We start from the raw sequence: 12,113 nt of genomic DNA on the forward strand, positions 1-12,113 counted from the left end.
TGGCATTAATAAGCTATTTCAGAGCTGAGGAGACTAAGGGCAGTGGATAACGGCACTTGACAGTGAGCTTGTTTAGTCCTCTGTAATCAGTACATGGCCTGAGTCACCATTCCTTCTCCTGCACAAAGAAGAGTCTGGCCAAGGCAGTAGTGTTGGCCTTGATTCTGATGGCCAAGAGAAGATAGACTCTAAACCTAGGTGGGGTTGTATGCATGATTAATAATCAGTGGATTGTGAATTGTGATAGGGGTAATATTCTTACTCAGATGATATGGTATGTAGTGCATGAACAGACTGAGAATTCTGTGATATGAAGTTCATGGTAGTTTGTGGTGCTGGTTGTGACATGACTCAGTGAGGAATCACACATTTTCAAAAAATAATATTAAATGTAAAATAACACTGCAATGTTATCATAAGCAAGTAAGAAATTATTTGGCTCTAGCGTCTGTTAGGTTGCTTTTCCAGTGAACATATGAGGGTCATTCTTAGACCAGAAGAAAATCTATTTTCACTATGATGTTTTTTTTTGCATCAATATCTACAGTAAAAGCCAATAATGTATAACAATACTGTATAATAATTTCAGATTTCTTAATCCTGGTATACTGTGCATGATAGAATTCCACTGAACTTGCTAATAGTAAATAGTCAGCTATTGTTTGAGAAACAGACAACAACTTTAATCATGATTTATTGGTTTACAATGTGCAACTGAGGTTATGGATGTGTAGATACTAATGTGAATATGGTCACATTTGTCACACTAGTGATGTTCTTGACACGTTACGTTGTAACGTTGACACGTTAAAACCTTCCGCTGGTGATGGCCGTCTATTTTCTCAAACCTCTCTTGCTCCTGGGCCCTTTGGTACTAAAAGACCAGACAAGTATAGCAAGAAGAAAATAACTGATAAGGCACATAAAAAAGAGCATTGTCCAAACTCTTGTTCAGATGTTAGCAAAAATCTAAAATGTTAGCAAGGAGTAGTGCAGTCAATAAAATAATATAATCCTTACTGACATCAACTTTCCAACTTACAAATTGTTCAATATGATTACTGTTTTTGAAGAATGATTTGATGTACATAGCATCCTGCACTATGTTGTTTTGTCAAAAAAAAAAGGGGGAAATGCAAAAATACAGTTGTGTAGTGTTTAATATTATTAAAGGGAAAGTTTATTATTTACTTTATAACGATAATGCTCTATTGTTAATTTTTTTTTTTTTTTTTTTTTTTTTTTTTTTTTACAAATTCCCAATCCTTCTAATCTTTGCCACACCCTCCAGCTAAAATATTAGCATACGCCCCACTTCTGTCTGATCTCAGCAATAAAATAAAAAAAAGGAAGGACCACACCCTTGACCTTTGACTACACACCCAGATTGCAGATCTTGTGTACAGACTGTGAAAAACTAGATAACAAAGTGACTTAAAACAATTAGAGGATTGCTATTAAATTTCCAGTGGGGGAAATGAAGCTGACCGAAAATCAACATTGATTCACTGTTTGTCTTTTAAACACTGAAAAGCAACGAATGATCAACATCGAGAATATTATTTAGCACTGACTATTCAACCTCAACCAAAATGATGATTCTGATGGAATTTCAACATTTAATCAGTCACCTTGCTAGTTATCTCTGACTTCAAGATGACAGCTGCTGTCATCTCTGTCTCTCTCTCTCTCTCTCTCTCTCTCTCTCTCAATCACTCACTCATCAACCTGCCCTGTGCCAGCCTGCCTACAACAGGCTCTAGGTTCTCTCACATTTCTGATCTACCTCTGACACATATCCCTGAAAAAGAGAAGAATATGAGCATGACAGAGATCATTTGTACCATGGGAGAGGCCTAAAGAAACATCTTAATCCTCTTTGAAGTTGGGATTTGTACCAAGGTCATCCAACATGGAGCAGAATATAAGTGGAATTTTTTAGCAGCTCCTCCTGAGACCCAAACAATAGGCAACAGAGTCATTATTAGGTAAGGGAAGAAACGGGATGAACCAGACATTATTTAGTAAATTAGTGGTGACTACACACACGTCACCTTTGCAAGCAGACACAGATCTGTTATGAGTCAAGTACATTTGTCAATTTCATATATAAAAATGGAAATGACAATGTTCACGGCGGTATCACCCAGCATGACATCCTGCCTTCATGGGTCATGTCATGAAAAAATACACACCTGTGCATTGACACTTGCAAATTGTTACCTTTGTGTTAGGGACATTGACTGGGTGTCCAGCTGATTTAGAGGACTTGGTGTTTTGAATGCCAGTTCTGTGGTTTATTTTGCACTACTGGTTGGTATAATTATACTGCCTGACTTCACACACGGCTTAGTGTGGCTTCTCAGCTGTCTTTCCTCTCTGTCTTTCCCTTGCAATTGTATCCACCCAGGTTGAATGTCTCTCTGTGTGTTCCATGCCGTGTTTCTTTTTTGAGACACCTTTATTTAACACCGTGCTTGTGTGTAGTTAGTCCCGATGGGCCTAGTTCAGAGGTCGTGGCATAATGAACGCCAGCTGTTACTTCAAACAGAATGTTCGGGAACATGGCAAACACAAAGAGACAGAAGAAGAGCCTTAACACTTCCAGGGCCTGTCTTTAACTGTCACTGTATAGCTTGTTTGCACATGACATCACGTCATTGCTGTGGCGCGAAATGCAGACAGAGGGCAGGAAGTGATTTTCTACAAATAAGCACTATCACAAACTTAAAGGTAAGTTTATACAACTTACATATGCTATGTTTATGTTTACGTAACATTAGCTGTTTCTGTACTTTGTAAAGTTAAAGTAATTGTTTTTTCTTGTCCTTGTTTGAGTTTGTATTCCTGTAACTGAACAGTTGCTTATATCTACCACCTCGATTGAGGCAAGTATTTCAATTCAGTCGAATAGTCGCTCCTCTTCATAACATGAGGATCACGTCCATCCTATGTTGTGATTTTCTGTTTATACCTTTCTCTTGTAATAGTATCTAAACCAGTACAGTACGGACTTTCCTCCATCTCGTCCATTCTACTTTTCCCATCCTGCTCTTCATCTGAATTTCGCGCATCATCAGAATCACGTGACTGCAAACAAGCTATTGAAGGAAACCAATTGGGAAATGGTTTCTGTTGGAAGTCAGTGCATTACTCTAAGTGAGGAGATATCTTTTTGTTTGATTAAAGAATGACGAAAACACTATGAAACGTAAGTACTCACGTTATCTGGTGGTCACTGATCCTGTTTCTCAGAACAGTGACCTACAGACAGAATCAGAGATATGACACTGAAACAGAGATATGGCACATAGCCTCTACACAAAGTATGCACGTCTCTTTAAAATAGCTGGGAAGCAATCCAGGGACTAGATATACAGCAGAACCAGGTAGTCCTGCCAAGTCTGGCTTAGGTGTGAATGCCACAGCCTGCATGAGTTATGCTTTAATAACGCTGTCAACAGACGTTCATGTGAAAATTAGCAAAAGAGGTTGCAGTAACTGCCTTACATGGCTAACAACTTTGTTGAGTGTGCCTTTTAAATTTGTTATATTAGATTTACTTTCACAGCCAGTCGATTACCTCATATTTCTGACGTATATATTTGTACTGCAGTTCAAATTTCTCTGCCTCCAGTTGATACATCCACTTCCAAAGTTCGTTGGCTTTCTCTCTGTATGACATGACACATGATAAACAGGATGAACCAGTCACTGATATGACCTTGTAGTTTTGTCTGCGGCTTTTTACAGCATTTATACATTTTTTTTTAAAGATGCATTATCAGCAAAATTGTGAATTATTTCTTTTGAAGCCAGTTGGACATTTGTAGTGTACCTGAGCTTCTCAGCATTCAGGTCTTCAACATTGAGCTCTTTACGCCGTTCACTAAGAATCTTTCTCTTCTTCTCTCTCTCCGTTTGTTTCCTCGGTGCTCCCCGTCTGTCTGTCTGTTAGCAAATCAAGACAATGATCAAGATCGGCCAGGTGAAAGTCACTTAGCTACACCCAAAAATGAGAGGATTAACGAGCATTACCTTCTGCAGGTACCCGGTGAACTGTAAACCTGTCAGAACCTTCTTTTTCTTGGCATCTTCTTCAGCTTTTTTCTTTGCCTCCTCCTCCTCTTTCCGTGCCTTTTCTTCCTAAAGTATACACATCATATTAGTTTTCTGTGGCTAAACTCTTGATTATTGAACTGATCAAAAGTGTTGACTCACCGCCAGCCTGTTCTGACGTTCTCTCTCTTTTTCTGCACGGATTCTCTGCTGCTCTGCTCTTTCTGCCCGTCGTTTTTCCTCATTTTCAGAATAAAATACAAGTGTCAGTCAACATTTAAAAAAAAAAAAGTTTTTACTACAGAATAATAAAGCCCTTCAGTGGGCAGCGGCTGAATAATTAATGATAATGATTCATTCATTCATCTTCAGTAACTACTTTATCCTGGTCAGGGTCATGGTGAGCCTATTACACAAAACATTGGGTGTGAGGCAGGAACACACCCTGGATGGGGCGCCAGTCCATCACAGGGCACCATACAGACACATACACCGATCCACACAGTTACACCTAGGGGCGATTAAGCATATTCACCAACTGGCATGATTTTAGGAAGTGGGAGGAAATTGGAAACTCACGTAGACAAAGGGAGAAAATCCGAAACTCCACAACTTGTTGAAAACTTGTTGAACCTTTGAACATTTTTACCTGTTTTAGATTATGATGATATTTTGTTCATGCATGTTTCAAATGCCGCTTTGAAGACACTGGATACTGGCTACCATATGAACTTTAAGGTTCATAAAAATGCCTGAACCTACAGTATACTGATCATAGTCGCGTCTCAAATGAGTGATTACCGTCTGCTTTCAATGCACAGACGGCTAACGCTGGAGTATGTTTGTATATCAGGTCATTCTTGGTGAACTATTCATCTGTATTGCTACCAAAAAAAACATGACGTATAATTGACATTTTTATAGTTACATTCGTTTTTATGTTCCATCGATGACATCGTACTTTGGTAAAGCAGGTTTTAGTTACAGCATTCCATCATCATAGAATGACATACAGAAACTTCTTTAAGTAATCTCATGAATAGAATTTAAGATATTTATAAGAAAGACCTTACTATGACTGAAATATTCGTTTTAGTGTCACAGATGCTGTTATCAGTATTATTTGTTAGGTTCTGTGGCAGCATGTTGTTTGTAGTACTTATTGTGCTTGACTTGGCCAGGGCTCACATGTTAAAAGAACCTGAGCTCAGTATTTTACCAGGGATCCTTCAGCAACCCTGTTGTAAGCAGTCCATTAGCACTGGGCAACTGTGGCTTGGGTGGTAGAGCGGGTTGTACGCTAATCGTAGGGTTGACGGTTCAATTCCAGCCCACGTGCCTCCACATGTTGAAGTGTCCTTGGGCAAGACACTGAACCCCAAGTTGCTCCTGATGGCAAGCTAGTGCCTTGCATGGCAGCTCTGCTACCGTGTGTGTGTGTGTGTGAATGGGTCAGTGAGAAGCAATGTAAAGCACTTTGTAGAACCACTAAGGTTAAAAAAAAAAAAGCACTATATAAGTGCAGACCATTTGACTTTAAATGTTTCATCCCCTAATTTTTTCCTGACTTGAAATAAAATACATCTTTCTGTAACTCACCATTCTACTGGATAGGGAAATTAATTCCTCCTCCTCTTTTTTGCGGCTCTCGAAGTGTGCCTCAATTAGGGACTGTAGCTCTGTCAGATCCTTCTCCATGCGCTTACGGTGGATATCCTGCACAACCAATACCAGAACATTATTTATTAGTTTTACACTAATACAGTATTAGAAACAGTACTATCTGCTCTAAACTGTCAAAATTGTCCAATTTTTTGAATAGTATTTTTTGTTTACACATTTATACCAAGGAACTGAAAAGTGGCAATCACACCATGACTAGAAAGAATGAAATGTTCAGTCATGCTTCAACCTGTACTCACATCAAAGTCAACTTTCTCCCCATCAGGTATTTTGGGAGGGACCATGGGTGGCAGAAAAGATCTGAAAATCATAAAATAACAATAAACAAGTTTTTTCACCCCCCTAAAACATTTGAAATTTGAATGTTTCTGTCACACAGTCACTCACTTTGGCTTTGGTTTTGCATCCTCTGTGCCACCCAGCGATTATGCAGAAGAAAGATATAGAAAAGAAAGTCTGAAAACCGAGGTATCCATTAAAAAAACATAAAAGTGTAAAATTCATTTGCTTTCCTAACCTTCCTCTCCCTGTTCCATGGCCACACCTACAGAAAGAGAAAGGCTCTAGGTAATGTTTTCTCATAACTATGTGAGGACAAGACCAACACAGGCCCAACAGTGAGGTAATAAAACGCTGTAAGTAGCTTTGATCAAGAATAATGTGCTCATATAATTGACTCAAAGGGAAGAGGCAGAGGTTTTCATTACCGTTAAAACAAATGTTTACTGTTGTGACGACTGGGGGAAAAGATTAGAGGCTTACCGCTGGCTGTGCTGTTGGGAGCTGTTAGACACACACATATAATATATTAACAACTAGATAGACAGACAGACAGATAGATAGATAGACAGATAGATAGATAGATAGATAGATAGATAGATAGATAGATAGATAGATAGATAGATAGGCTCAGACTGTAAACTAGGTGTAATTTTTGCAAGGACAGGTTATAAAAGTAATCACAGCATGAATATCCACCTATAAATTTCCTACAAGAAGTCATGGTTATTATTTGTAATCCATTTTTTTTTTTTTTTTTTTTAGCTCAAGCATGATCCTTTAAAATGTGTATGTTTGCATATATCCAGCCTTTTGTAATAATGCTATTTCAAAGACCAATGCTGTAATAACAATTAGCAGATCATTTATCATAGGTCAAAGAAATAAGCAGGAATATCTAACAAATCGTTCTAGAGTTTCTTACCTTAAAAAGTTTTAATATAAGGATAAAAATAACTGCTTGAAAAAGCAATTTGAACTACATACTTAAAAAAAACAACAATACCTTTTTTATTTCTGTAACAGATGAATGGCATGCATAGAACCATACAAAGATCTTGGGCAAAAGTGCTATCTACCCTCTTCCACATACATGCCTGCAATTGGCTATTGTCACTGTGATTGACAGGGCACAGCCAATTTTGCTCTCTTGGACTCCCAAGATTGATGGATTTCTGGATTTCTGATGGATTTCTTTTGCAGCAATTACCAAATATTCGTTTTCAAACATGAAATTTAGGTAGGAATTTTGATGTTGATGTTGATTAAAAAAAAAAAAGTAAAAAGGTGTAGAAATTTCAAAGTAAATAAAGTTCATATCATTTTTTTAATAGTAATTAAAGATCTTTTCTACACCTCCGGTTATTCAATAATTTGTGCGTCTTTAAATAAATATATAGGAAAAAGGTCACTGTTTAAATTTAGCATGCTGCCACTGGGGGTTGTTTCATTACCTTTTGCTAGCCTCTAATTCATATAGCCACTGCTGTGAAATCGCTGTTTTCTAGAAAATCACAGCTACAGTGGTTGTGTTCAAAAAATAAGACAGGAATTAAAATGAGATTCATGTAGTTTGCTAAATCCTTTTCAGTTCTCTTTAATACGAGAAAATTAGACAGCTAGCAAAGTACACATCTTAGCTAAATAATGTTAACACCGGCAAATCCTACCGGTAATCCTTTCAGTTCTCTTAAAAGTTTCTTCCTAAAAGCAAGCGATTCTGAGCAGCCTAATCGAGACAGTGAAGAACAAGTCGAGGTAACAGAGACACAGAAAGGTAATATTTTTATTAGTGGAAAGTTATCTTGTTCTTGGCTATTTGTTGTGTTAATAGGTTTGATTTGTATATTTAAATGTTGACTGTGTGCAAAAAAAAGAAAAAAAAGAAAAAAGAATTCAACCTTCATTCAATACTTGATACCGTCATTCCTGTATAGCCTGAAATGTCTGTGTTTTCTCGCAGCAGTAGTGATTAACCTGTGACTGGAATTGTCCTGTAAATTGCATCATTTCTGTACACCATGACTTGCACCAAAAATTCCTATGCTTCTACTTGGCATTCTTTTTCAATTTAATACAAAGGTTTTCATTACAAATGGTATTATCAGCACATTGATTGAAAAGTAGAATCTTAAAAATATTTACATGAATTTCAGAGTTTCATAGTATTTATCCGCTTTTTGACACAGACTCCACAAGTTTGTATAAAACCTGATGATCCTTGTTAGATCAAATCCATCTGCGTGTCGTCTGAACACGCGCTTCAGTGGAAGGGATAAGACTCACTGAAAATCAGACATATAAATTGTGCACCATCTTGGATATTGAATACTCAAGATGTTGTACATTTCCTTTTTTGTTTAAGAATTTTCAAATTTCTAAACTTTTCTTTTTATTGTATGTTTAATTTTTTTTCTTTTAATGCCAGATTTTCAATGTGGTCTCCGACTTTTGGACTCCACTGTATATACATTCCCCTCCAAAAGTATTGGAACAGCCAATTATTTTGCTTTTGCTATACACTGAAGACATTTGGGTTTAAGACCAAAAGATGAATATGAGATGATAGATCAGAATTTCAACTTTAATTTACTGATATTTACATCTAGATGTGTTAAACAGCTTAGAACATGGCACCCTTTGTTTGAACCCACCCATAATTCAAGAGATAAAAAAATTATGGAACAGGTGACTGATAGGTGTTTCTTATTGCCCAGGTGTGCCCTGTTAGATTGTTCATACAATTAATAGCTCTGAATGCTTACTCATGATTTGAGCCCTGGATTACACTTGTGAAGGCTCCATTTGTCGTTAAAAAGGATAAACCAACATGAAGATCAAAGAGCTGTCTATGGTTGAAATGAAAGCTATTTTGAAGCTGAGAAAAGAAGAAAAATTGATTAGAGCCACTGCATAAGTTTTGGGAATAGCCAATACAACAATTTGGAATGTTCTGAAAAAAAAAAAAAAAAAAAAAAAAAAACACTGGTGTAGTAACAACCAGACATGTTAAGGCCAGATTGGAATTCACAAAGAAATACAGAGATGACCCACAAAAGTTGTGGAACTAAGATTAACCTCTACCAAAGTGATGGCTGCTTCCGGAACAGGCTCACTAATCTTTATTGATAATGTAACTCATGATGATAGCAGCAGAAGTTTACAGAAGCATTCTGTCTGCCAATGTACAGAGAAATTAATCCAAATTAATCGGGAGGAACGCCATCGTGCAGCAAGACAGTGATCTACAGTAAAACACACTGCCAACTCAAGAAAGGACTTTATCAGGGAGAAAAAGTGGAAGGTTTTAAAGTGGCCAAGTCAATCACCAGACCTTAGCCCAATTGAGCAGCATTTTACCTTCAGACGAGACTTAAGGGAGAACTACCCCCAACTTCCCCCAAAACAAACAACAAATGAAAGAAGCTGCTGTCAAAGCCTGGAAAAGCAACACAAAAGAAAAATGCACTGGTTTGGTGCTGTCAGTGGGTCACCGGCTTAATGCAGTTATTGTAAGCAAGGGACATGCAACCAAATATTGTGTTATTTACTTTCATTTACTTGATTTACTTAATTTAATTTTCCAAAGGTGCCATGTTATAAGTTGTTTAACACATCTAGTTGTAAACATCAGGAAATAAAAATCTGAACTTTTGAGCTATAGTCTTTTTTATCTCAAACCCAAATGTGTTCAATATATAGCACAAACAAGAGAATTGTACCAAATGAGCACCACAGATTTTCCACTCATCAGCCAGGTTATGACCTGCACTGTGCAGGTTCATTCTTTCAGTTGTTTGTACATTCCTTCAGTTGTTTGTACATTCTTTCAGTTGTTTGTGACAATCCTCAGAGCTTTACAGCTTTCTGATCATTGTTTGAATTAGTAAAGCCATTGCTTCATTAGCATTAGCTAAAGCTGCTCTACCTTCCTCCTCCTCCTCCTGCTCCACCTCCTGCTCCTCCTCCTCTGTGCAAAAAAGCAGATATGAGCAGATATGAGCACAATGAGACATTAGCCATCCTTTACAGCCAGAAAATTCAGCCAGTCCTGCTCATACACACCCAACAAATTTATACACTTAATGCACACACCTACACACACAAGGCAACAAATTGACAATGAAGCTCAGCATTATGCGGCAGAATTCTGTTGAAAAATGTTAAGTAATGAAGTAATGCATTTTGTACTGTATATTGCTATAAGTTACAGACAACACACACTCACACACAAAAATATTACTATAATGCCACAAAATGCATACAAATCAACTCATGTCTAAGAGAACAGCAAAAGCTGAATATTATGTGCTAGCGTACAATTTACTTAGAAACTTATTCATATGACACAGTTATTCCAGACAGGAGACAAAAGACTGAAAAGTCTACTCTGAAAGCCTTCTACTGAAGGAGAAAGTGGGCAGTAGCCATGAGCTTGTCTACAGAGAATTGAAAGCAGGAGATGGATTGAGATTAGCATTGTGCAACTAACAACAGCACCTCTCTCTAGAGCCCTCGGCTAGCTCGGCCTCTTTCTCCCAACACAAAGCTGCTTTTCTCACTAACCAGAGCAGAACGGTTACAATTACATTCTCCTCTGGATTGCCACTGTGTGCCAAGAAGAAAATGGCAACTGGATAGCTTAGTGACCTTAACATGGTTTCTCTGGGTAACAAGAAACAACTTCGAAAGAGCAAAGGCGTTAGAAAAGAGTCTGAAGACTTGTATAAATGGTCATAAGTGTTTTGTTACAGATGAGTGGGAAAACGTATTTATTATGTAAATTGTAGATTTTTGTGGCATAGTTAGGATTGTTATGATTCATTACAGTCGAGAAAGTCGTGAAGATACACTCCTTACTCAGAAACAACTCTGAGCTCAGAAATAGCATGAGGAAAAAACACAGATCACGTATGGTAACACAATGCTTCATTCCTGTGTGTTTGTTCATTTGCCAAAACCTGCAGCAATTCCTGACTGGGCTGAGCCGACATTGCCCAAACAAAACCACACCCATGCAAAAAAGCTCAGTCTTTTCTAACAGACATTGTGGAAAGTGTAGTCCACGTGTGATCCAGTGGGTGCGGTGTTCTATCATGGATGTTGTCTGAAGGTCCTGTTGTGGCAGGATTACAAAGCTGTCTGCCAGATTATTATCCATGCTTAAAGGAAACCAGTGATATGATAAACAGATACAGTATCCCAACCCTATTTTCCTGCTGTATCAGCTTTATTTGTCTGTCTTGATCGGTCACATTGTATTCAATGCATTCTGCTCTGATTAAGATATATATAGCGCTTGCAACATGTGATGTTGTATCAATGATATTGCAGTAGCTTCTTACCCTCATTCTCCCTGAAAAATCAGAAACAAATGAGAAAATAATTTTTTTTTAGATTAGCTGCCACACACTGTAGTAATATCCATTATTGGTTACAGTTAATAATCAATAACTCTGCGTGGATATTTAAGAACTACAACAACATTCTGAAATAGTTCATTAGTACTTACTCGTATAGAACTTCTTCTGTATTGGACATATTTGGACTAAGACCTGTTTCACATAAAGATAAATAGTTTGCTTTTCTTTTCCTCAGCAAGTTTCCATATTATTACATTACTTTTATAGTTTACCACAGCAACAAAAACAACAACAACAACAACAACAACAACAACGATTATCAGCAACATGGAAACTTTTATACCATCAAAAAAATTCCAATTACTTAAATGATATTTGATTTGTATGACCTGTACAAAGTTTTCATGCATTTAAAGCCACAGTAATTAGGAATAAAGACAACTGAATCTGGTTTTACCTGCCTTTGTGTTCTGTAGATCTAGGGGATCCTTTAAAAGGTTACAATACCCCCTGACTCAGTCTGAATGCTGAATCAAATCTGAAATGGTTTATAAACAGTCCTTGTATCACATGACCAACATTAGGGCTTTACATAGTTAGTAAAACACTCTGTAGTATGAGTGCATACATGCCTCAGTACGGAAACAATAGCAATCCAATGTGTCTATTTATACATCTTATGCACAGCTTGCCAGCAATGAACTAATCCACCTAGCATGGCTCTCTGTC

General features: G+C 37.4%; 1 protein-coding gene across 6 annotated transcripts; it reads right to left on the reverse strand.

The window, feature by feature from the left end:
- Positions 1–658: 658 nt before the first annotated feature.
- On the reverse strand, positions 659–11,909 carry tnnt2b (troponin T type 2b (cardiac)). 6 transcript variants are annotated; one of them, XM_017480613.3, is made up of 15 exons: positions 11,842–11,909; positions 11,534–11,576; positions 11,367–11,377; positions 9,950–9,991; positions 6,505–6,525; positions 6,260–6,286; positions 6,130–6,151; positions 5,982–6,042; positions 5,659–5,775; positions 4,222–4,299; positions 4,039–4,146; positions 3,839–3,951; positions 3,584–3,674; positions 3,224–3,264; positions 659–874 (listed from the first exon to the last, which is right to left on the reverse strand). In XM_017480613.3, the coding sequence occupies exons 2-15, from the start codon at positions 11,560–11,562 to the stop codon at positions 835–837; spliced, it is 801 nt and encodes a 266-aa protein (XP_017336102.1). In that variant the 5' UTR covers positions 11,563–11,576; positions 11,842–11,909; the 3' UTR covers positions 659–834. The 6 variants fall into 6 exon arrangements, with proteins under 6 accessions (XP_017336102.1, XP_017336103.1, XP_053539688.1 ...); XM_017480614.3 differs by having other exon boundaries at positions 11,846–11,882; XM_053683713.1 differs by lacking the exon at positions 6,505–6,525.
- Between the last annotated feature and the right edge of the window lie 204 nt (positions 11,910–12,113).

This window comes from Ictalurus punctatus, chromosome 11, assembly GCF_001660625.3.
Source record: "Ictalurus punctatus breed USDA103 chromosome 11, Coco_2.0, whole genome shotgun sequence".
NCBI classification, from domain to species: domain Eukaryota; kingdom Metazoa; phylum Chordata; class Actinopteri; order Siluriformes; family Ictaluridae; genus Ictalurus; species Ictalurus punctatus.